Below are 25330 nucleotides of genomic sequence, written 5' to 3' on the forward strand. Positions count from 1 at the left end.
CCTGCCTTCTGCCTCGCTGACGCCGTGGTCGCTCCCCTCTGGTTTCCCAGTTGTTTTGCCCTAAATTTGTGCTTGTCTGCTTCTGCCGTCTGCTCGCGTATTTTGCTGTTTTTCCTTGTTTTGCCCGTAATTTGTGCTTGTCTGTTTCTGCCGTCTGCTCGCGTATTTTGCTGTTTTTCCTCGTTTTGCCCGTAATTTGTGCTTGTCTGTTTCTGCCGTCTGCTCGCGTATTTTGCTGTTTTTCCTCGTTTTGCCCGTAATTTGTGCTTGTCTGTTTCTGCCGTCTGCTCGCGTATTTTACCGTTTTTATTTGTTTTGCCCTAAATTTGTGCCTGTTAATTTCTTTGTATCCCCTGTGCCGTGTCCAGTTTCCTTCCTGATTGGCCGCCTACCTCGCCGCCCTCCGCTCTCGCTTCCCGCCACCGACATTGGCCCCGCCCCTTTTTCTCTTCTGTTCCCTCCCCGCTCCCGCCTCCCAGCTGCTCCGCCCACCCGCGCACTTGGCCTTAAATGGCGACCGTGCAGCGCAGGTGAGTGTGACCCACTTGTGGGACACCCCCGCGCCGCACGGCCACCAGCTGCTGCGTGTGTTCCCCTCTGCCTGCCTTCTGCCTCGCTGACGCCGTGGTCGCTCCCCTCTGGTTTCCCAGTTGTTTTGCCCTAAATTTGTGCTTGTCTGCTTCTGCCGTCTGCTCGCGTATTTTGCTGTTTTTCCTTGTTTTGCCCGTAATTTGTGCTTGTCTGTTTCTGCCGTCTGCTCGCGTATTTTGCTGTTTTTCCTCGTTTTGCCCGTAATTTGTGCTTGTCTGTTTCTGCCGTCTGCTCGCGTATTTTACCGTTTTTATTTGTTTTGCCCTAAATTTGTGCCTGTTAATTTCTTTGTATCCCCTGTGCCGTGTCCAGTTTCCTTCCTGATTGGCCGCCTACCTCGCCGCCCTCCGCTCTCGCTTCCCGCCACCGACATTGGCCCCGCCCCTTTTTCTCTTCTGTTCCCTCCCCGCTCCCGCCTCCCAGCTGCTCCGCCCACCCGCGCACTTCGCCTTAAATGGCGACCGTGCGGACGCGCAGCGGTCACGCGCAGCGGGCGCGCCGATTGTGCGCCGAAGGCGCGCCAAAGGTAAGCCCGTCTACGCCCGTCCGCGACCGGATCGTGACCAGCGCCAGGACCCCTGGCCCACGAAGACCCCGACCGACCCGCCTGACGTACTCCGCCGCCACCCTCACCGCTCTCAACACCGGCCGACTCCCAGAATGCCATCAAGCCTCTCCACGACGTACCCACGGACCCTTCAGCTGCCACGCCTGCAAGTTCACCTGCATCCGGACCTGCCTCGCACCAGCACCCACCAAGCCGAACACCAGCAGTACCCACCTCAAGTGCATCCTGCTCAACACCCGCTCCATCCACAGACATGCCATCGAACTCTGGAACCTCCTCGACACCACAGCTCCAGACGTTGCCTTCCTCACGGAGACCTGGATGAACGCCTCTTCAGCTCCCGACATCGCCATCGCCATCCCAGAGGGCTACAAGATCGTCCGGAGGGACCGAAACGCCAACCAGATGGGAGGAGGCATCGCCATCATCCACAGGAGCACCATCCGTCTCACGACCAGCACCGACAACTCCCTGACCACCGCCGAACACCTGCATTTCCAGATCCACACCAACCCGAACACCACCCTCAGAGGCACCCTGATCTACCGACCCCCTGGACCACGCACACAATTCAGCGAGGACATCGCCGACTTCGTCAGCCCACATGCCCTCCCCTCCGCTGACTACATCCTCCTGGGAGACCTCAACTTCCATCTGGAGAACAACAACGACCGCAACACCAGCACCCTGCTCGACAACCTCACCAACCTGGGACTCAAGCAACTGGTGTCCACCCCCACCCACCTCGCCGGACACACACTCGACGCTGTCTTCTCATCCAGCAAGGACATCAACTTCAGCCACACCACAGAGCTTCAATGGACGGACCACAGCTGCGTCCACTTCACCTTCAAGAAAACAACGACCCACCACCACCAGCAACAGACCGCCCGCAGAAGCTGGAACAAGATCACAGCAGACCAGCTCGCCACCTCCCTGAGCCAGCACCCTCCTGCCAGCTCAGCGAACCCCAGCCAGGCCGCCGACAACCTCACGAAGTGGATCAGCAACTGCGCGGACGAACTCGCCCCACTGAGGACCCCGCCCAGCAGACCCGGCAGCAAGAAAGCCCCATGGTTCACCGACGAACTCAAGAGCTCCAAGAAGAACTGCCGAGCCCTCGAGAAAGTCTGGAGAAGGGAACCGACACCGGACAACAGGACCTCCTTCAAACTTGCCACCCGGAAACACCACCAGCTGATCCGCGCCGCCAAGAAAACAGCATTCAAGGACCGGTTGGACAACAACGCACACAACTGCAAGGAACTCTTCAACATCGTCAAAGAGCTTTCCAACCCCAGCGCAGGAAACAACGACATCACCCCATCGCAAGACCTCTGCAACTCCCTGGCTTCATACTTCCACAACAAGATCGCGGACATACACAACAGCTTCAACAACCAACCAACGCACACCATGACCGAACAACCACCCCCCACCACCACCCTCCGCGCCTGGACCCCGATCAGCACCGAAGACACCATCCGCACGATGAACTCCATCCACTCCGGATCACCGACCGACCCCTGCCCTCACCACGTCTTCAACAAAGCCGACGCTGTCATCGCACCCCACCTGCGAGACATCATCAACACATCCCTCGACACCACCATCTTCCCCGAGAGCTGGAAACACGCCGAACTCAGCGCCCTACTCAAGAAACCAACAGCGGACCCCACCGACCTCAAGAATTACCGCCCCATCTCGCTCCTCCCGTTGCCAGCCAAAGTCATCGAGAAGACCGTCAACAAGCAGATGGCCGCTTTCCTCGAGACGAACGGATCCCTCGACCCCTCACAGTCCGGCTTCCGAGCCAACCACAGCACCGAGACCGCCCTCATCGCCGCCACCGACGACATCCGAGCCCTGATGGACAATGGAGAAACAGCGGCCCTCATCCTCCTAGACCTCTCCGCGGCATTCGACACGGTCTGCCACCGCACCCTAGTACGGCGCCTCAGCAACGTCGGAATCCAGGACAAGGCGCTGGAGTGGATCACCTCCTTCCTCGACGGGAGAACACAGAGAGTCCGCCTACCACCGTACAAGTCAGAGGCCACCGAAGTCATCTGCGGCGTCCCCCAAGGATCATCTCTGAGCCCCACCCTCTTCAACGTCTACATGAGCCCCCTCGCGGCCATCGTACGCAAACACAACCTCAGCATAATCTCCTACGCCGACGACACCCAGCTGATCCTCTCCCTGACCAACGACCCCGCCGCCGCCAGAGCCAACCTGCACGAAGGGATGAAAGAGGTAGCCGAGTGGATGACGACCAGCCGCCTGAAACTGAACTCGGACAAGACGGAGGTCCTCATCCTGGGCTCCTCTCCCTCCGCCTGGGACGACTCCTGGTGGCCTCCCGCCCTGGGCACCGCACCCAAACCGACAGACCATGCACGCAACCTGGGCTTCATCCTGGACTCCTCCCTCTCCATGACCAGGCAAGTCAACAACGTCTCCTCGGCATGCTTCAACATCCTACGCATGCTACGGAAGATCTTCTGGTGGATCCCCACCGAGACCAGGAAGACCGTCACCCAGGCCCTCGTCACCAGCCGACTGGACTACGGCAACGCCCTCTACGCCGGGACCACCGCCAAGCTCCAGAAGAGACTCCAGCGGATCCAGAACGCCTCAGCCAGACTCATCCTCGACATCCCACGAACCAGCCACATCTCCGGACATCTGCGAGACCTTCACTGGCTCCCCGTCAACAAAAGAATCACCTTCCGCCTCCTCACCCACGCACACAAAGCCCTACACGACCAAGGCCCGAGCTACCTCAACAGCCGAGTCAACTTCTACGCTCCCAAACGCCACCTCCGATCAGCCAACCACGCCCTCGCCGCCGTCCCCCGCATCCGAAGAGCGACTACAGGAGGAAGGTCCTTCTCCCACCTGGCCGCCAAGACCTGGAACTCCCTCCCGACCGACCTGCGCCTGACCCAAGACCACCTCTCCTTCAGGAAGAAGCTGAAGACCTGGCTGTTCGAGCAGTAGCGGCTCCCCCCCCCCCCAGCGCCTTGAGACCCCACGGGTATGTAGCGCGCTTTATAAGTGTCACTGATTGATTGATTGATTGATTGTCTTGGTAGGCCGCGTAGTATTCTTGGGGCTGACCGTCGGATCCGGGTGTTTTGCCGGAGCGCAACAGTGAGATGGCCCCGTGTATCTTTTCCAGGGTAAAGGGCCGGTCTAGGGACTTGGAGTCCGTCTAGGTGAGGCAGGGCAGTTGAGTCCCGGTCTTGGTCAGCAAAGCCGCCAAAGAGGTCTGGGGAGGGTGAGCTGCGAAAAGGGCTGCGTAGTAGCCCGCGAACGTCTGGGCAGTGTCTTGGGAGGTAGTGTGGTGGGCTCCGGTTGCATTCCGAATTTCGGGAATAATGCGATGGCTCTAGGGTAGGACACCAGATTGTGGAGAAGTTTGCCATTTTTATCACCCCAACCATACACACGTGCAACCGAGTAGCGCCAAACATTTTAGCGGACTCCAGCGAGATCTGGAAAATTTCTTCTCGGATCAGTGTAAGCTGTCGGGCAGTCATCGCTATCATTGGCGCCGCCTGGGCCTCCAGCTGCATGAGTCGGGCGGATTTTCCCAGCCGTTTCGCGTGGACCAGACCCCTAGCCAGCCCCGCATGACGGCCTTGCTGGCCTCCCACAGTGTGCTCGGCGAGGGGACTGAGCCTGCAATTGTCAAAAAATATTGCTGCAGTTCCTGCCCGAGGGACTCCGTGAAGTCTGCTTCCTGCAGGAACCAGGCATTCATTCGCCATACCGTACGGGCGCCGCCGGGGGGGGGGGCCGAGACGAAGGGAGACGGGGAGAAGTCTGAGATACCCCTGGGTAAGAGTGGGGGCAGGGGGGTAAGCACGGCGAGCTTTGAACCTGATAAGCGTTAGGACAGATTGGGGGCAGGGGGATATGCACGGCGAGCTTTGAACCTGATGATTCGTGTTAGGACAGAGCGGGGGGCAAGAGAGTAAGCACGGCGAGCTTTGAACCTGATGATAAGCGTTAGGACAGAGAGGGGGCAGGGGGGGCAAGCATGCCAAGCTTTGAACATGATGATAAGCGTTAGGACAGAGCGGGGAAGGGGGGTAAGCACGGCGAGCTTTTAACCTGATGATAAGTGTTAGGACAGTGCGGGGACAAGGGGGAAATCAGGGCGAGATTTGATCCTGATGATAAGTGTTAGGATAGAGCAGGGGTAGGGGGTAAGAACAGCGAGCTTTGAACCTGATGATCAGTGTTAGGACAGAGCGGGGGCAGGGGGGTAAGCAAGGCGAGCTTTGAATCTGATGACAAGTGTTAGGACAGAGCGGGGGCAGAGGGGGTAAGCACGGCGAGCTTTGAACCTGATGATAAGTGTTAGGACAGAGCGAGGGCAGAGGGGGTAAGCACGGTGAGCTTTGAACCTGATGATAAGTGTTAGGACAGAGTGCGGGGCAAAGAGACAGGCACAAGTAGTGAAAAATATGAGAATAACAGGGTAGATGGCGAGGCAAAAACATAAAATTAGGTGGCAGCAAGAACGAGGAGGAAGGGGGAGAAGCGAGGGGGTAGTGAAAGCAGAGAGCAAGGGGGGTGGAGGAGCATGATTCACTTGCTGTAATGCTTAATGAGCCATTAAAGAAAGACAGATGGCCTGTGCACGCACGCGCGTGTGACCGCAAGCTTGAGGCCAGCAAAAGGGTTTGGTAGCACTTTGAAAACCCGCTTACCAAATGTCTCGCAGAGCAGCGCATGTGCTGGCTCAGGCGAGACCTAAAAATTATGCTGGCACAGGGCTTAGATTTCATGACTGCATGCTGGCTCTCCACAAGTGGATGGATTGTAACAGACTTAAATTGAACGCTGGAAAAACAGAAGTCCTACTTTTTGGAACCCAATTGTCTTCTTGGGCCCATCAGCCCGGCCAGCTATCATAGGTCAAATCCCTTCTCCAGTGAAAAGGGCTTGCAATATGGGAGTGCTTATTGATAATGAACTTAACTTTACATACCAGGTAAATAATCTCACTTCATCCATTTTTAACACCCTCCGAATAATCAAAAATAATCTGCCTTTTATACCTGCCAAATTGCAAAAGACATTAATCACCTTTCTAATCCTATCTGAAATATACTATTGTAATAGTCTACTTTTTTTTTTTTTACATTTTTTATTAAACCTTTGTTATGCAGCATGTAAATACAATTACGGGCCTACAACCAACCTGGCCGGCCTCGAAATCTGTTTGTAGCAATTACGGCCATCAAGAATTACCTCAGTATTCCACCTGACATCATATTGCATACAATACAAAAAGCACTTCAGCTGGACGCGCCCACCGAGGTAAAGGATCAGTGAAGGTTCATTTTAAATTATATAATGAGAAGGATACAATGGCATACAATCAAGCTAAGAGCATAGGGTGGGCAATGCACACATCAGGATGTCAAGTATATGAAAGGGTCCCAGACCAGAAAACACAATGAATAGTTAATCTTCACACAGTTACATAAGATCAAAACCAAAAGGTACTTATGGTTGACAGTGTTTTTATTTTCACTGAACCTAGAAAAAACGTATAATGTTTTTACATTCGCTAATAATATACACAAAGATCAAGTGTGCCCACACGGGGGAGGGGGAGGAGTGTGGAAGGAAGGGTGAGGGGAGGGGGGGTTTCAAGTGTCACAATTAGTTAACATCACTAATCATAAGCACAAAACCACAAGTGAAACCATCATTATCATTGATCCATGAGTGAGAGATCAAGAAAAAACACATGTTAAATAAACCATTATACATGAAACAGAGACTCCTGTAATGATTATTACTATCAAAATTGGGGTAAGGAGTTCGTATAGGTAGAAGATGGTCTACGTTTCGACCCAAAGGTGTAGGACATTGGATCCTTACTGGAGGGTCTTCATCAGGACGTGAGGGGGTGAAGGGAACGGTGGGGCAAAGTCCTGAAGTATAATATGGAAAAAATACGCGTTATTTTAAACGGTCTCAAAGGACCGTTTAAAATAACGCGTATTTTTTCCATATTATACTTCAGGACTTTGCCCCACCGTTCCATTCACCCCCTTACGTCCTGATGAAGACCCTCCAGTAAGGATCCAATGTCCTACACCTTTGGGTCGAAACGTAGACCATCTTCTACCTATACGAACTCCTTACCCCAATTTTGATAGTAATAATCATTACAGGAGTCTCTGTTTCATGTATAATGGTTTATTTAACATGTGTTTTTTCTTGATCTCTCACTCATGGATCAATGATAATGATGGTTTCACTTGTGGATTTGTGCTTATGATTAGTGATGTTAACTAATTGTGACACTTGAAACCCCCCCTCCCCTCACCCTTCCTTCCACACTCCTCCCCCTCCCCCGTGTGGGCACACTTGATCTTTGTGTATATTATTAGCGAATGTTAAAACATTATACGTTTTTTCTAGGTTCAGTGAAAATAAAAACACTGTCAACCATAAGTACCTTTTGGTTTTGATCTTATGTAACTGTGTGAAGATTAACTATTCATTGTGTTTTCTGGTCTGGGACCCTTTCATATACTTTAATCTATTACCCAGGTCCCACTGACCACATGGTCGAACCCTTCTGTCTACAACATACTTCGAGCAGACGCTGGTCTGCGAGGTTCTCTTTTATATATCTACTTCTATTTCTTCCTATTCTTTTCTTTTTTTCAACCATCATGGTTGATAAGGAGGTTCTTTCCTATACTGAGGACTACATTAAACAATTCCTCTCAGACTCTGCGAATACTTTTCTGTCCTCCACCACACCTGTGATTGACTTCTCTCTCAACGATAAAATCAATCAGCTGGAGCGTCTTGAGAAGAAACTTATTCGAACTAAACTTCATGGGCACTTCCTAGCACAGTGTCTTCAATCCAACATCATCCCTGTGGGCCTACAGGTCAAAGTTGAACCTGCTATTTTCATCGACGTTCCCAAGTTCCGTGAGGGTTTCAGTTTTGTCGCGAACAATTGTTCGCGACACTGGATGGTTCTCGGCATCGAAACCGCCAGTGAACAAATTGCTATCCTAACTAAGCAGATAACGGACCTGAAAGCCGAGATAAGTGGGGACTCCACTCTCACAAACTCCAAAGAGGCATTGACCAAACTGGTGGCGACCCTCCAAGATTTTGAAACAACTACCATCAAAAAGAAACTTGAAAAATTAGCCCGCGACGTGAGGTCGTACGCCATACTGCTTGCATTGTTTGATATCTGATACTCCGCCCGCTCTTCACAGACGAGCGCCTGGGAGTTTGCCATAATCGCGCTTGAGGGACCTCACTTGCCGTGCCATCCAGAACGGTTGACCGATTTACTAACAGGTAGGCTGTTGACGCCCCTGTGCCCTACCTGTCCCCTAACAGGGCATCATTGGTTTTTTGGTGCTAATGTACCGAACGTTTTTCATGTTTTTTCAGACAAATTTAATATTTACTCGCACCGGCCCTGCCTGGAGACGCAACACGCCCAGGAGGCTTGTGACTGTGTCTACCTGCGCTGTCAGGTACTCCTTTTTGCTTTGTTCTGCCCTCAGTCTATCTACCCTCCTTTTTAACTCCTACACTTTCTCTCTCACGTTTGTGTAATTTAATGTGACCGGCCTTCGGGCTTTTTAAATTATGTATGTCGGGACTCCTTTGAGACCGTTTAAAATAACGCGTATTTTTTCCATATTATACTTCAGGACTTTGCCCCACCGTTCCCTTCACCCCCTCACGTCCTGATGAAGACCCTCCAGTAAGGATCCAATGTCCTACACCTTTGGGTCGAAACGTAGACCATCTTCTACCTATACGAACTCCTTACCCCAATTTTGATAGTAATAATCATTACAGGAGTCTCTGTTTCATGTATAATGGTTTATTTAACATGTGTTTTTTCTTGATCTCTCACTCATGGATCAATGATAATGATGGTTTCACTTGTGGATTTGTGCTGATGATTAGTGATGTTAACTAATTGTGACACTTGAAACCCCCCCTCCCCTCACCCTTCCTTCCACACTCCTCCCCCTCCCCCGTGTGGGCACACTTGATCTTTGTGTATATTATTAGCGAATGTAAAAACATTATACGTTTTTTCTAGGTTCAGTGAAAATAAAAACACTGTCAACCATAAGTACCTTTTGGTTTTGATCTTATGTAACTGTGTGAAGATTAACTATTCATTGTGTTTTCTGGTCTGGGACCCTTTCATATACTTTAATCTATTACCCAGGTCCCACTGACCACATGGGTCGAACCCTTCTGTCTACAACACATCAGGATGTCAGCAGAGCTAGTAACCGTTGTCGACTTGTCGGTGCTACAGTACACATATCGGAATGAAGGAATAAGCAATCACAGTTCGCACCAGTCATCGCCCACCCCATGAACGCAAGACCACCTTAAGAAAATACCAATATACCAAAACACAGATACGACAAGAGGCGTAATACTTAACCTCCATAATGACCCAAGAGAAAGGGAAAGAATAAGAGGACGAAGAAGGATAAGTGAGTGAAGGAAAAAAGGACCCATAGAAACTAAAAAAGGGGACAAGAAAAAAAAAAAGGAAGGACCCCTACCCCCCACCCTGCACCCCTGCAGAGGCTATGGCTTACCCCCCCCTAGCAGCGTGCCTGTCGCCCCATAAAGAATACCCAAAATATAGTTACAGGAAAGGGAGAAGAAACCCTTTAGGCTGAAATATCCCAAAGTGTTACTCAAGAGAGAGAAAGAGAGAGGAAGGAACAAAAAGGCCGTAGAAATGAAAACACCCCCGGACAAGAACCCCCCCCCTCCCAACCCCCCACCCTGCACCCCTGCAGATGGCTACAGCCTAAACCCTAGCAGCGTGCCTGTCGCCCCAAAAATAAAGAAACTCCTCCCAAAGGTAGGAAAATCCCCGCCGCCCAGCCCGAAGGCCAGCAAGGGAAGAATGCGGAGGAGGGCCATTCTGTGTGTCCCCCGGTCCCCCCTCGCCCCCCCCCCCCCCACGCACGCCATGATTGTACAAAAAGCAGAGCCAATTCGTGGAAGATATACACAGAGTAGTATACAGACAAATCGTAGGAGTCCTGGTCACCATCGTGAGCCACGTAACAAACACAGTTCTGCCAGCCAGCCATCAGATATCAGTCTCGGTTCAGCAAACCGTTTTCAACCCTGTCCCCGTCTATCCGGCCCCTCCTTGTGCGTAAGCTGAGCAAGCAGTATTTGATAACATACATTAAAGCCCGGTCTTACTGCAAAACGAAGTCGCTCCAACCCCCATTTAGTTTCAAACAATCGAGAACCAACCGTCACTGTCCTGCTAGGCTCGAGCCATATCGTTGGTGTCACTTCACAGCTCCTGCGGCCAAAGTGTGGGCTACAAAGTATTGAGGAAAGAAGCACTGCTACGGTTCGTGGCAATCGCAACAGCCGGGGTTTCTGAGGAGCTGTCCGGTGGTAGTCGTTCGTCCGGGGAGCAGGACACGGCCAAGTAGAGTCATCCGCACCACACCTCGGGTCAGTTGGTATCTCGGGAGAGGACGGGACACTCCTCGCTGGGGAAGGTGCAACGTCAACATCCTGCCACCGCAGGCAGCGCAATTCTCTTTGTCCCAAGTAGGAGGAAATGGCATCCACCCTCTTCTTCAAAGCCCAGGCGCCGCCAATGAGAGCCACGCGAAGGGAACCCAGTGCCGCCATGAGATTGTTCAAGTCGTGCTCCTTTCCAGATGCGTGCGGGGCAACACCACAATCCACAACACTCTCCCTCCCAGGCGGGGGTACCTGATGTAGGGCACCTTCCCCCGGCATAGCTAACCTGGCGCTGTTCAGCCGCGTGATGATCCGGTATGGGTCAATGAAATAATAACGTGGAACGGCCCGATATGGCCCGGAACAGTCAGTGCCAGGGACAGTGGGCTACACAACTGGCGGTGCAGGTCGGAGCCCCTGCTGTAGATAACAGGGTCCCGTATCTCAATGTAGGCTGTCCACAAGTCCTGGTAGGGAATCGAAACAATGGCCGCACTCGACAACAAAGAAGGGCAGGGCGATCACAGCTGTCCCCAAAGCTGCGGCGCCGCGCGGCTCAGTATGTCATCCCTTGATGCGGGCTGGACGAATGCCCTATGAGGCGACCGAGCGGAGTCTCAATTAAGGCTGATTACTCCTGCCACCCGCTCACGGCCGAGATGGTCCCGCTGGTGGCCGGCCTCGCTGCGCACTGGGGACCCCGGACTCAGTCCTCCAAAGGCCGGAGAGGCCGAGGGGAGAGTTCTGCATTTCTACCGCAGGTCGGGATCACCGGAGCATATCGCCGGTGTCCCCTGCACTTCATCTCCACAAATCTGCGGCGTCCGCTCAGGATGGGTATCAGGATGTCTGCGTGCTGGGAGAGGGCACCCGGAGCCGGGAGCCTAAGCAGCCGCTGCGATCGCCATCTTGGCTCCTCCCGTAATAGTCTACTTTTGACCACTCACAAGTACAATATTAACAAACTTCAGGTCCTGCAAAATGCTGCAGCTAGACTTTTGCTAAAGATTCCCAAATTTTACTGAGTGTCTCAAGGTATAAAACATTTGCATTGGCTTCCCATTTAACAAAGAATCACCTTTAAGGTGCTATGTCTAGCCTACAAAGCACTTCATGATCTTGGCCCTTATTCTCTGAACCGGAGCGCTAAATGGTATCTCCCTGCCAAAAATCCTCGCTCAGCAAATGCTAATTTAGTACTTCCAAGATTCAATCAAGTACAGTGGGGTGGCAAGAGCATTGTGCTAGAAGCATCAAAAAGCAAGAAACACACTGCCTCTCGCCATAAAAACAGCCCTCAGTATCCTTGCATTGAGAAAAGCTATAAATTACCTGGTTGTTCAGGACTTGGTAACTTTGTAGTTCCGCGACCGCCTTAGCTGGAACTAAATAGTACTTAGAGGCCTCTGAGCAGTAATGGGTTCTACAAATCCCGCTAACATAACAGACTCATATTCCTTTGAGCATGTAGATTGCTTTCCTCAGCATTCCTGTTCAGACAGTCCCTCACACAACTGGGGATCAAGCTGCATGTGGCTCACCCTGGAAAGTCACAGCTCTGGCGCAGCTGGCATGCACCTTCCGTCTCTCAGCAGGCAGGTTGGCTTCCAGATGCTTGAGGCCAGGGTACCAGTTTTCCCTTCCAGGCAGGACTCCATGTGATGTCCCTACACTTTTGGGGAAATGGATGTCAGGCAGACACCAACTCTGGTTGCACAGCTGCCCTTCCCTTGGTCAAAGAGACTTAGAATTGGAATAACAAGCAGGTCTGTGGCTTACACTTTTTTTACAATGAAAGCAGGCAGTGGATGTAAAATCTGACAATCATAACTGGATTTGGATAGTTCTTCTTTCCAGTGTCCACTTCAGACTGTTTTCCGAATGCAGACTTTGTTTGGAGTGATGCTTCCTACAACAGAGTAGTCTCCAAGTGCATCTAGTTTTCAGAAACCACACTGAATAATGATCAGGAAAGAGACAAAAGGCTGGCCTCACTTCAAGAACCTTTCTCACCTTGATCAACAGAGACTTCACCTCCCCTCAGGGCTTTAAGTGGGCCGGGTCTCAAGGGGGTCTGAGCACCGGCAGTTTTTTTCAGGGGACCTCGAAACGGGTCTCTATCGGGCTCTGTTTTGAACCGTGGAACGGGCGGTCCGTTTTTTCCGGACTGCAGTGACAGCAGTTTGCTGTCACTGCAGTCTGGAAAAAAGTGCCAGGGCGCAACACAGCCTGATAAAGACCCGTTTGGAGACAGTAAGCACATGGTTGTGCGTTGCCCACACTGCTCACTTCTCACTAGTGGAGAAGTTACGCCATGACGACATGTCAGGTGAGCGTTGTGGGGGAAGGGAAATCCTTTAAAGAGTCATTTTCTTTCTGGATTTCCCTTCTCTTGTTGAAATGCAAGAGCAGCAACATTGTGGTAGGGTCATCAATGCTTTAATTGGAAACTTTTTCAATATTATATGCAACAAGCCATAGGTACAGCTTATTTATCCTATGCAACTAATAACCATTGACAAAGCCAATAGTCCTGACTTATTGTAGGTATGATGTTACTTGTTGTATTACATACCTGGATGCAATGACAGGAACCGCAAAATACAAGTCGGGTGTCACACTATGCTAAGCACAGATTTTTAGAGTAAGTGTTTTAAATCCACGCCCCTAAGTACCCTGGCCACGCCCCTTTGAGAGACCCCCCCCCCCAACAGTTTTTTCATCCCACTTAAAGCCCTGCCTCCACTGTTTATGAAATGGCAGTGCTCAGAGATACTAATCGGCAGTTCCTCTCAGTAAAATGACCTAATCAAATTTCTAAAGGAGACCTGTCTCTTTTTTCCCATTTAACAATCTAGATCTCCTTTCTCCAACTTTAGGCGTGTCAGTAATACACTTGAACTGTCTTGGAAATCACCCTCACCTTCCAAAATAGAGCCCCACAGGCCCCTAATACTCTGATTCACTCATAAATGTAATTTATGCATCACACAGGCCACCTTCACACACATGCATAACATACCCATGGGAAGTTAGTGCTCGGGTCAGCGCACAGAAATAAAACTTTACATGAGTGGGCCAGTAAGCCTCCACTCCAGAGACATAGATGATAAAGGTCTGGCCACAACTTCTGATTCCCAAAACACGTTAGGATGATATCCCCATACTACATGCTATACCCCCAACAGTAACAGTGGTCCACTGTCAAAACAAATATGGGTATGCTTGAGCACTCCCTGGTCACAGGAAATGGTCCTCATTCGACAAAGAATTGTGCCCCCCCCCATGCGTGCTGGATGAGATTGTTTGCTGCTAGTGTCCTGGGCGCTGCAATCCGTCTGAAAACGAGGTCAACTACAATCCATTCCACACTTGACTGGCAAAGTAGTGAAAGTGAGGAGTCAAGGTTCCCAGGGAGGTAGTGTCAGGGGCCAGAGCTCAAAAGTTAACAGTGAATCGACACACACAAAATAACGTAATGTCCTGCCCAATTATGATCTTTTATGGAAAAAGATAGTACTTTAATTACACAGCAAAACTAAGTTCTACACCACACTACCAGAGTGTAATACAGAATTGAAATCAGTTACACCTAACAGCAAAACACTACACCCTCCTTTCTCCCTTGCACCTCGCTCCATCCCACGGAGTGAGTGTTTAACACATGTAACTCAAAGCAGTCACACTTACTAGTGGAGCTACCCTGTTCAGTGTCTTTTTCAACCCTTTGCTCGCCACACCGTGGAGTGTTAGGGAACGTCTGGAGCAACCAGGGAAGCCCCAAGGAAAGTAGAGTTAACTTTGTGGGGACCCACCAGTCAACGGACCAGGGATCGCGAAGGGGCCTCAAGCAGAAATGCTAGAAGCGCGCTCACGGAACACTCATGGAGTGTAGGCCCACTATCTTCGGTGCAGATGGTGGTCGGGGCTTGGACTACAAGTAGCGCAATGCACAACTTCGGGAAAGCTTGGGAAGTCAATGCACTTGCAAATGTGAACGTGTCCAGGAATTCCGGTTCCACGTCACTCGTGAGGGCTGCGGGTCTCAGCTTTGCTGGGATCTCGTGTCTGCCTCCAAGAAGTCTGGAAGTCAGTGTCCTGAGTCGCAAATACTTCGGCGTCCGACGGGAACTTTGGAAATGCAGACCGGCAAGATGCTTCTTTGGTGCCTGTTTGAACAGGGAAGTCACTCTGTAACCCCAAGGGAGATTCTTCAGTCCACTAGTCGATGTAGTGTTTTGAAGTTTCAGGATGCAGCTTTAGAGTTTCGTCCAGGTATAATCTAAAGTCCTGTTGCCAGGGGTCCCTTACTTATACTCAAGAAAGGGGTTGGACATACTCTGTGGACCCGCCTGTGGGAGGGTCTGGCTAGAGGGGCGGTTGCACCCCGTTCCCTTTGTCCAGTTTTGCGCCAGAGCAGGGGCTGAGCGCCCCTGCAACCGGTTTGAACTGGGGTGTGCACAGGGACACCAAGTGTGCCCCCAGCACTGTATGACAAGCTCTCTCTGAGTGCCCCCACCCAGCTCCAATACACTAAAACCTGTCTGAGAGGTGGTCATACAGTGACAGGAAACCTATTGTCCAGGTCTCCCCTGCCGGAGTTTTCGTCCAGCAGCAGGAGGTCAGACCCGTGTCTGTGGCTGCAGCATCCATTTTGTGATGCTAGGGTTCTTTTAAACTATTACCAGTTAGGTTAGTGTGTACATGTCTCTCCCTCTAGAAGGGTGGAATTCTAACCCCGCTGCCAGGACTGGCAGGGGGGTGGGGGTGGGATTCCAAAGCGTTTGACACCAAACACGACATGGTACCATTCAGCCATTCCAAAGTTAGCATTTACCGTGAGGTTATAATGCACTTAAGAGTATATGGTCTGTCTGCATCACAGAACAGCTTCAGAGAATAGATTCCGTAAGCTGCAGAGGGGTCCTGCTCATGCACCCTCTCACACAAAACCAAACACTCTGCCTTCAGGATTGATAAGGCCTGCCATAGGAGTGACTGATAGGTTTATGTGTCTGTGATTAAACCTATATCTTATTAAGGAGTGCATGCACCACCTTACCCAGGCTGCAGTAGCAGACCTGTGGTGTCATTTTGGAAGGCGTCCCAGGGGTGACATAATACATGCTGCAGCCCCTGGTAGGCCTCTGGGGTACCTATGCCCTTAATACCTAAGGTACCATATACTAGGGACTCACAAGGGTACCCCAGTAACAAAACTGGAGCGTACCTAAAGTACATGCAATCATTTTAGAGAGGAAGCAGCTAGGCTGGGGTCCTGGTTAGCAGGGCCCCAGCCAGACTAAAGTCGAAAAACAGTGAAACACTAACAAAAAGTGGGGGTAACCATAGTAAGCAGATCCTACTCTCCTACAAAGCCAAGCTCCAGAATCACATTACAAACTTCGAGGTCGGTCTTAACCGGTTAACTGTCACAGCTTAATCTCCATGCATGGAGGCAAAGCGTTGACGGGTTTGGGTGGAGAACTCTTCCCTGCTGCTGCAACAGAAGATCCTCCTGAAGGGGAAGCTCGCCTCAGTGCCTACTCTAACCAGGGATCACACTCAGCAACTCTGGGCATTAGCTTGCCTCATCTCTACAACGGCCCCCCACATTCGCCGGGGATGCCTGGTTTCACCTTGGAGATACCCAGTAGGGACCATCTCACAGGGATAGCCAGTACGGGTTCCCCAGTGGTCTACAGCGCCACGACGCCTCAGGGCAGCAGTGCGCTTTACAAGAACACATACATTACATCGGATAACCAATGGCCGTGCTCAACAGCTCAGGATACCACATTCTCTGAGCCCAGTCCAGAGCCACAAGGATGACTTTGGCCTGTTTGTTCCTGATCTTCTTGGGAACTCTAGGCAGGAGTGGTATGGGCAGAAAGGCATACATGTGGCCTGAGATCCACTCAAGACGAAAAGTGTCTCAGAGTGAGAGCTGCTTTGGAAACTCAAGCCCGTAGAACTGCTGACATTGTGCATTCTCGAGGTGGTGAACAGATCTAACCAAGGCTCTTCCCACTGCTGAATGAGACCTTGCACCACCTCCCAATAGAGACACTATTCGTGATCCTATAGGCATCTTCAGCTGAGTTGAACCACCAGGGAAATGACTTGACTTTCCAGCCATGTCCGACACACAGGCCCTTTTGACAAAGGGTCCACAACCCCACCTTCTCCTGTTGGTTGCAGTACCACATGGCCGTGGTGTTGTCCGTGAACACCGCTACTAGTCTTACCTTGATGGGGGTTCGGAAGGCTTTCAATTCTGGCGGGATTATTCAGAGCTCCAACAGGTTGATGTTGAGCTCGGATTCCGCCAGAGACCAGAGTCCTCTGATCTCCACCTCTTCCAGACAGCTGCCCCAGCCTAGGAGCAACGCATCTGTCACTACTGTCAGATCAGCTTTGACCCAATGGTGGTACGTTAACCACCACTGCAGGTTTTTTGCAGTGCTTTCTGAAATTTGGACCAGTGGTGTGCCCACTGGAATTTCTGGACCCAGTGCAGAGCCAGCAGGCATGTGTCACAAGCAGGATGCAGGAGACCATGAAGCCCAGCAGCCTCAGAATCAGATTCACTGAAATCTAGGATAGAGGCTGAAACATCGTTATCATACACAGAATATCCTAGACTCACCGTTCGGGAGGATGAGCTCGAAACCACACTGTGTCCAGAACAGCTCAGATAAAAGGGATCGTCTGAGAAGGGGTCAAATATGACTTTGACACATTGATAGTGAACCCCCAGCAAGTGCAGGAGGTGTGCCGTATGTGGAACAAGGCCGCCTTCAACAGCCAGTCGTTGAGAAAGGGGAACATTGGCACGCCTGATCTCCGCAGATGAGCTGCAACCACTGCCATCACCTTGACGAACACGCGAGGGGCACTGGTAAGGCCAAAGGCACGCTGAACTGAAAATGCTTGTGGCCTACCGTGAACCACAGGTAACGTCTGTTGGCAGGCAGGACATGAATGTGAAAGTAAGTCCAACAGTACAATCCAATTTCCCAGGTCGAGGATTGCCGGGACTTGAGCGAGTGTGAGCATTTTGAATTCCTCCTTTTTCAGGGAGAAATTGAGAGGGCGCTAGACTAGGATAAGACGAAGGCCTCCATCCTTCTTGGGCACTAGAAAATAGCGAGAATAGCAACTGTGACCTATTTGTGACACCAGCAGCCTCTCTATGGCTCCCTTGGCTAAGAGGGCTGTCACTTCCTGGCAGAGTAATGAGCCATGAAGGTCTCTAGCGCGGAGTCCACCTTGTCCCCGAAGAAACAGGAGCCATCAAAGTGTATGTCCATGAGCAAAGCCTGGATATCCCCCAAAAAGCCAGTGGTTTTAAACCAGATGTGACGCCTAAGGACCACCAACGATTAAACTGTTCTACCTAGAGAGTCAGTTGTATCCAGCCCACAACGTATGATTAGCTTAGAGCCCTCCTTCCCTTCAGCAATAGCTTGGGAGAGTATGGCTGTGGCCTCCTCCGAGACCATAGGCAGCACCTGCGCAACCGGGTCCCAGAGCGAATGGGAGTATCTGCCTAAAAGGGACACTGTGTTCACCGACCGCAGTGCTAGGCTGGCGGAAGAAAAAAAAATCCCCAAGAAATCCAGCTTCTTGGATTTCCTGTCCTGTGGAGTGGTAGGGAATGTGCCAGGATTTACTCCAGAGGAGGAGGCTTGGACCACCAAGCTGTCAGGGGAGGGGTGTTGGGTGAGGAAGTTAGGGTTCCCTGGGGCATGGTGTTGGCATTGGGCAATGGGAGAAGCAGTGACTCCAGGCTGAAGCACCTCCAGCAAGACGTTTGTCTTGACAGCCACTGAGGGCAGCTCAAGGTCAAGGACTTCGGCCACCCTCCGAACCACCATAGCAAATGAGGCTCCCTCCTCCATGGCCACAGTAGGAGGAGAGACCAAGCCAGTATCTGAGGATGTGTTCATTCGCCTAGCATCTGCCGAATCCTCACACCACGTATCCTTACGGAGATCTAGGGGCTGTTATTCTCCAGTGTCGGCTCCCATATATCCCCATGTCTCAGACAATAGGAATCGAGCACGGGCTGTGGACTAGAGGGCATGGCTCCTATCTGACTCAGTTTGGAGTGGGGATGAGAATGGGGGCGGCAGTGCTGGGGACACCAGCCGTGGAGCCGGCACCGGGCAAGGTCGAGGTGGCCGACTGGCACCGGAGGGCAAACCTTCAACAGAAGACCAGTAGGGGCCCCTCTCGAACCCACAAGCCTGCAGGCTCTCCAGTGGGGACTGGCTTCCTAAATATGAAGTGCATGGCCTCATAAAACCCTTGGAGTTGGGCGAGGGTCGCTCGGGCTCCTGGAAACTCGTAGAGGTGCAGAGACGGCCCAGTGACAGGCTAAACTGTGGGGCCAGGTCTCAAATGCGGACACTACCTTGCCTCGTTGGAGGACATTGACAAACAGTGCGAGTCAAAGACCTCTTCGATTTCTTGTTCTTCTTGTTTATGGGACTTACCTGAACGGCCAGACCACTTCAAGTGTGATGTCGAACGTTCCAGCGGCTCCGCAACTGATTTGGGGCCTTCCTCTTGGCCCGGTTCGAGACTGTTGTGTTGTCGCACGTCGAGTGGCAAGGAGCTTGAGGGAGCACTCCTTCAACGCCATAGGGTGCATTGTACGACAATCGATGGAGGTCTTGGCGTCGTGGTCACGCTTGAGACACCAGAGATAGACGAGGCGTGGGTCCGTCACCAACATTTGCCAGGGACAGTCACCACAGGGCTTAAAATCAACCTTCCTCATGAACATCCCTGCCACATGGGAGACAATTTCTCAAAAAATATTCAGCAAAAGGTCAATCAATGTCAATAAAAAAGTGACTGGGGGTAGCTCTTCTCTCCGGATTTGCACTGACTGGCGTGGAAAGAAAACTCATGTCAGCGCGCTGGGGTTGGGCCTATTTAGACACCATACCCGTCACCTCCGGTGCGGACCACACCGATGACGCCACACTGAGCCAAACGCCACCACCTAGCGGCATGTAGAACAAATTTCCGGATCCAGTCTGACACCTGGGGCTAATTCTAAGGTAAGGAATTTGTGGCTAGAAGTCTCTATCAGAAATGCCATGCTTGCCCACGAAGTCATTAATTACCATAAAAAGGCAGATGGAGCATTGTAGCAGGTGCCGGAGCCCCAGATAACCAGGTTATATCAGGGATGACCACCATTATGTCAGGACAACCATTTTGCCAGAGACCAGCACCAAAAAATCATGGGTGCCCAAAATGTACCAAGAATTACCACCATTATGCCTAGGCCACAATTTTAACATGGGTGGGGACCATGCTATGGATGCCCCGCCTGGTTGCCCACATCTAGAAGCAACTAGATTAATTGCATTGCATTAAGCCAAGGCTAGCATTTTACCAGGGGTGGGTAGCGGACATCATCCCATAAATGCTCACAAGCAGCCGATAAAAACCCCATCATGCTAAGGCCAGTGTTTTATCAAGATGAGTGATGTGCATCGCCCCAAAGGTGCTCACAAGTTGTCAAACATTACCAAAATTGCAACACTTCACCAGATGGAGGTGGCTCTGTGCTGCTTCCCCCCCACCGCAACCTCCACATTAATTCCCCCACCCCCACTCCGTCTGCTTCATCCCCGCCCTCCATGTTGCTTCCCCCGCCCGCCCTACAAGTTGCAAATCATTACCAAAATTGAGTGAGGGACAGCATTTTACCAGGTGCGGGTGGACGGGTGGGTGCAGTGGGCAGCAGGCATCATTTCATGGATGCTCAGAGTTAGCCAAATAAAATCCCCATTGTGCTATGGCCAGTGTTTTATTACAGTGAGCAATGGGAATCATCCCAAGGGTGCTTACTAGTTGCCCTGAGTGAATGCTCTTGTCAGATCGCTTTAGATCTACTTCTGCTATCAGGATCATGGGTTGGATGCAATACATAAACTGTGCTTGTATTTACTTTCGCTCTCAAAGTACTTTAAAAACCCTTACCACCATTTGTTACGCTTTATGGATCCCTGCAGTTACAAGAATATTCAGGGATTTTTCCATTACTTTTAGAAAGTTGACTGGGAGGTGGAGCTGGCGTTCATTATTGGGAAAAAAGGAAAAAACATCAAGGTAAGTTGTGTTGTTCTATCCGCACTCCCCAAAGCACTTCTCTGCCTATCTTCTCTCTACAAAACTGTCTACCTCTTTTGTGTGCTACCCTCCCTCTCTGGTGTCCAGCCAGACCCCACACAACCGCATTTCATCATGTTAGCCATCTTGCACCCAAAGCCTGGTGACCTGTCCTGTCACTCCCACCAACGTCATGTCTGTCTCAGATTCCCTTATTATCGCCTTGCAGGAGGAGGATGCCATGGGCTTTGTGGCTGGCTTCACAGTGGCACACGATGTCAGTGCCAGAGACTGGCAGATGGAGAAGAATGGAAAGCAGTGGCTTCTAGGGAAGACATTCGACACGTTTTGTCCCCTGGGACCTGCTATTGTAACAAGAGATGCAATCTCAGGTACATCAAGTGGTATCTGTCTGTCACAGTCTTTTAATTGTCATAATCAGACATATAGCCAGATGGGATGAAAAGTCAGCAGGTGACTAACGTATGATTTGGTATTGGTAGATGCGCCAGTATGTTACTGTACCAGAAATGTTTTCAGAGGTACAATGAGATGTGTCTCTATGCCACTGTTCCAGAGGAGCACTTCCAGGTACTATGAGATGAGTCTGTATGTCACTGTTCCAGGGGCACATTCATCCGCTGCTCCACATACTGAATCTTTCGCAAATCAAATGACCCATGCATAGGCCAACGCAACTCAGGATCCTTGCAAGTGTATTTATTCCACAATGTGCTGTACATTATGGATGAAATACCATATTTAATATACATATCCCTATTAGGCGTCCCCTCCGGGGGGGCCAGTTGTCTTTCATCGAGTTTCAAACTGGTACCACTGCAAAAGCAACACATCTTACGAAGTGTGCTGGAAACAGGCATGCCAAAAATAGTGCAAAATATGCAGTATTATAATCAAAGTAACGCTTAAAGTACTCTTCGTACGTTGCGATGTTCTCAAATATTCTTAGAAGTAGAGATAAATCTCCTCATTACCTGCCTATATGTATTGCAACACATATATATGTTCATAATCATAGGACGAGTTCAAAATTTGGCCAATACAAATGCCACAGTAAGTGTTTCTAAATCTCCCCCCTGAGGCATTACCATTTGTGGTTGTCCTTACAGGAGTGCCCCCACTTAAGGAGGGCCAAAGGGAATCACAAATTGAACTAAAAAACAAATGCGCTCAGTGGCTGCAAATACATAGGCCCCTGCCCCCAAACATCTATGGGGAAATCCTTTCAGTGAGAAGGGGCGAGTGGATTGGCAAAGGCACTAAGACCATCGCAGGAGACATCATCACGGTGAATTTTAGAGACATGACAGCAGTCAACTTTATCTGCAACGCCCCCCCGAGTTATACCCGCTCACAAATCCACCCGGTCCACCTATCTTATTTTTATCCCCTGGCACCTCAAAGGCCCAGGCAGAATTTCATTCAGAACAGAACACCACACCCGGGTTTCCAATATGGCCCCCCTCAATGGCAAAGGCCAAATCCTGTATTCCCAGTATTTCCTACTTATGATTCTTCACTGACGCAGTACAACCATTGGAACAGGTTCAGTACACTTGAAGGGGTGGACTGACAGAGAATGGCTTGCTTCCCATCATTAAATCAAAGCAGGAACGAGCCAAGCCTTGCACCATTAGGGGACAAAGTGGGAGTAATCCACGGACTACCTGACTTCATGGACCCTGTGTACACCACAGAAGGTAGGAATACACCACCAACCAGCACCCAGGGCACAGGGGAGGGGACACACTATGAGAACAGAATTGTTAACCCCCCCGGGCCGCAACTAAGCAGGGCCGTCGTACCCGCAAAGGACAAACAACCAAGTCCACCGAAAGGCGAAGGTAGAAGGACTCCCAAGGCAATAACTTATGATAACTTACTTATAGCTACCTGGAACATCGCAGGGCTAGCCACAAAGTTTACATCTCAGGACTGGCTCAGCTACACAAGGAAATTCCACATCCTATGCCTCCAAGAGACCTGGGCTACTGAACCGCACGAATATAGCATGGAGGGCTATAAAAGCTTTTTCGTTCCTGCAAAAAAGGCTACCTCAGGGAGAGCGAGTGGGGGGCTCGCGATTTATGTCCACCTAGACATTGATGGCACCTGGTCCAACACCAAATGGGTCACACGTCACCTTCAGGTACTAAGGTTTACCTCGTCAAGCCTAACCTTCCTGTTAATGAATTGGTATAATACACCGGCCATAACGGAGAAGGGAGTAGCTATAAAAGAACTTGAGATTTGCTTGAACTTTTTATCTAAGACACCAGAGCCCATGAATTTAATTTTAATGGGAGATTTTAATTGTCATCTCTGCGAAAACCTGTTACCTGCCAATAATGACTGGTCAAAATGCACAATCATGAAAGGCCCACACTTCACCCACTCACCGGAGGGCTGGGACCTAGAGAGACTAATGAAAAGGTACAACCTCGCCCACACCATGGATCTTGCCATCCTAAACGACAGAGGAGAACTTACTCCAACATTCAAAGGCAGGGGCTGTCATTCTTATATTGACTTTGCACTAGTTTCGGCTCATTTAAAAAGACTTATTAGCACAAACTTCATAGAGGCCAGTAGCTTCAGCGATCACAACCCGGTGATCATCAAAATGGAAGGTTTTGTCTTTTCAGCGGTAAAGGGAAAGGTCACATTGGAAAGAGTGGTAGACCAGGGCAGAAGAATTAAATGGGCCAATATTGATGGGAGCTGTTTTTATAAAAAACTCTTATGTGAAGCATCAGTAGCGATCGACAAATGCCTCGACCCCTGCGTAACTGGAGGTGCGGTGGTGAAAGCATTTGAAGAAATCGCGCAGGTAGCAAATAACGCCCTTCGAACCAAGGGAGCGAACAATAACATGCCCACAAACCCCAGATGGTTCGATTCCAAATGCACAAAGGCGCTGAAAAACCTGAAGGACAGTCTACATGCCCAACCAAGGGATAAAATAAAGGTGGCAAGGAACAGAGCCGAATACAAAAAAGCCGTGAAGGCACGAAAACAGAGCATACAAAACCAGGCTTGGGTAGACCTAAGGGACGCCGCAGAAAGAAAGGACTCTACTGCCTTTTGGAAAGTGATCAATGCCCCATGTTTTCAGGACCAAGGAGCCCCAAAAATCCTGAATACCATCTTGCCGGAGCAATGGCAAAAACACTTCCACAGCTTATACAACTAATCAAATCATGCACCCCAAGAGGAGCTTTCCAAGGCCCATCAGCCCACTAAACCAAATTTCACCTTAAAGGAGGTCGAATTGGGAATAACCGGACTAAGCAAAAATAAGGCGCCGGGTCCGGACGGAATACCACCAGATTTATTCCTAAGCAAACCAGAGCTATGGGCTCCGCTACTCACGAGGGTGCTAAATGAGGCAGCGGAGGTAGGCCTCCCCCAGTCCTGGTCCACGGCGACCATAGTCCCTATCTACAAAAAAGGCAATCGGGACGACCCCCAATGCTACCGACCCATCTCACTCATTGATGTGACCGCTAAGGTGCTGGGTAGAGTCATCCTATCAAGATTGCAAGATTGGGCAGAGGAGCACCAAATCCTCTCCGAAACACAATATGGCTTCAGGAAAGGCAGATCTACCACCGACCAATGCCTAAATTTATATCTCCTGATCGCAAAATACACCATCGCCGGGAGGGGGACAATACATATGGGGTTCATGGACCTCTCTGCGGCTTTCGACCGCGTAAACAGGAAAAAGCTGTGGGCTCTGCTAATGGATCTAGGCGTGGACCACTCCCTAGTTGAGACCCTACAAAATCTACATCGCAACACCTCAGCAAGCGTGAGATACAGTCAGGAAGGAAAAAAGACCGACCCCTTTAGTTGCAACAGTGGAGTAAGACAGGGGTGTATCCTCGCCCCATTCCTTTTCTCCATTTATATCAACGCATTGGAGCAGGACCTTCTTAAACTTAAAGTTGACTCACCCCAAATCGGTCATCGAGCAGTACCTGTACTACTTTACGCCGATGACGCGGTTTTGCTCTCAAGAACACCCCTGGGGCTACAAAAATTAATCGATGGGTTCGTCAAATTCATGGACAAATTGGACCTGGCAACAAACCTGGAAAAATCCTTCATCATGACATCAGGGAAACCAACGAAAGGATCTTTCTCCTATAACATCGGGTCACACAAAATAGACCAGGTCAAGTCCTTTACATATCTGGGGGTATTATTTGACCACGACCTATCGTTTAAACCCCTGATTGAAAAACACTCGACCAAATTGGCGGCCGCAGTAGGAGCAATCATGGGGTATGGGCAGAGACTAGGGAAATGGTCCCCGGAACAAATCTTGACCTTATATAGATCCATTTGCTGTGCAAAAGTAAATTATGGAGCAGAAGTGTGGGGCTTTTTGGGAAAAAAAATCCAGCCACTCCAGACGGAAGAGAATAAATTTCTACGAAGAATACTGAAAGTCCCACAGAGTGT

General features: G+C 50.5%; 1 protein-coding gene across 3 annotated transcripts in view; it reads left to right on the top strand.

Moving 5' to 3' along the window:
* Positions 1-25330, top strand: part of LOC147679765 (oxaloacetate tautomerase fahd2, mitochondrial) — a 140174-nt gene that overhangs the window by 108747 nt on the left and 6097 nt on the right. For all 3 annotated transcript variants that reach the window (XM_086943328.1, XM_086943329.1, XM_086943327.1), the window contains exons 4-5: positions 20780-20839; positions 21069-21231. In XM_086943328.1, coding sequence (XP_086799454.1) covers positions 20780-20839; positions 21069-21231 — 223 coding nt within the window. The remainder of the gene's footprint in view (positions 1-20779; positions 20840-21068; positions 21232-25330) is intronic.

This window comes from Lissotriton vulgaris, chromosome 11 (assembly GCF_964263255.1).
Source record: "Lissotriton vulgaris chromosome 11, aLisVul1.2, whole genome shotgun sequence".
Lineage (NCBI taxonomy): Eukaryota > Metazoa > Chordata > Amphibia > Caudata > Salamandridae > Lissotriton > Lissotriton vulgaris.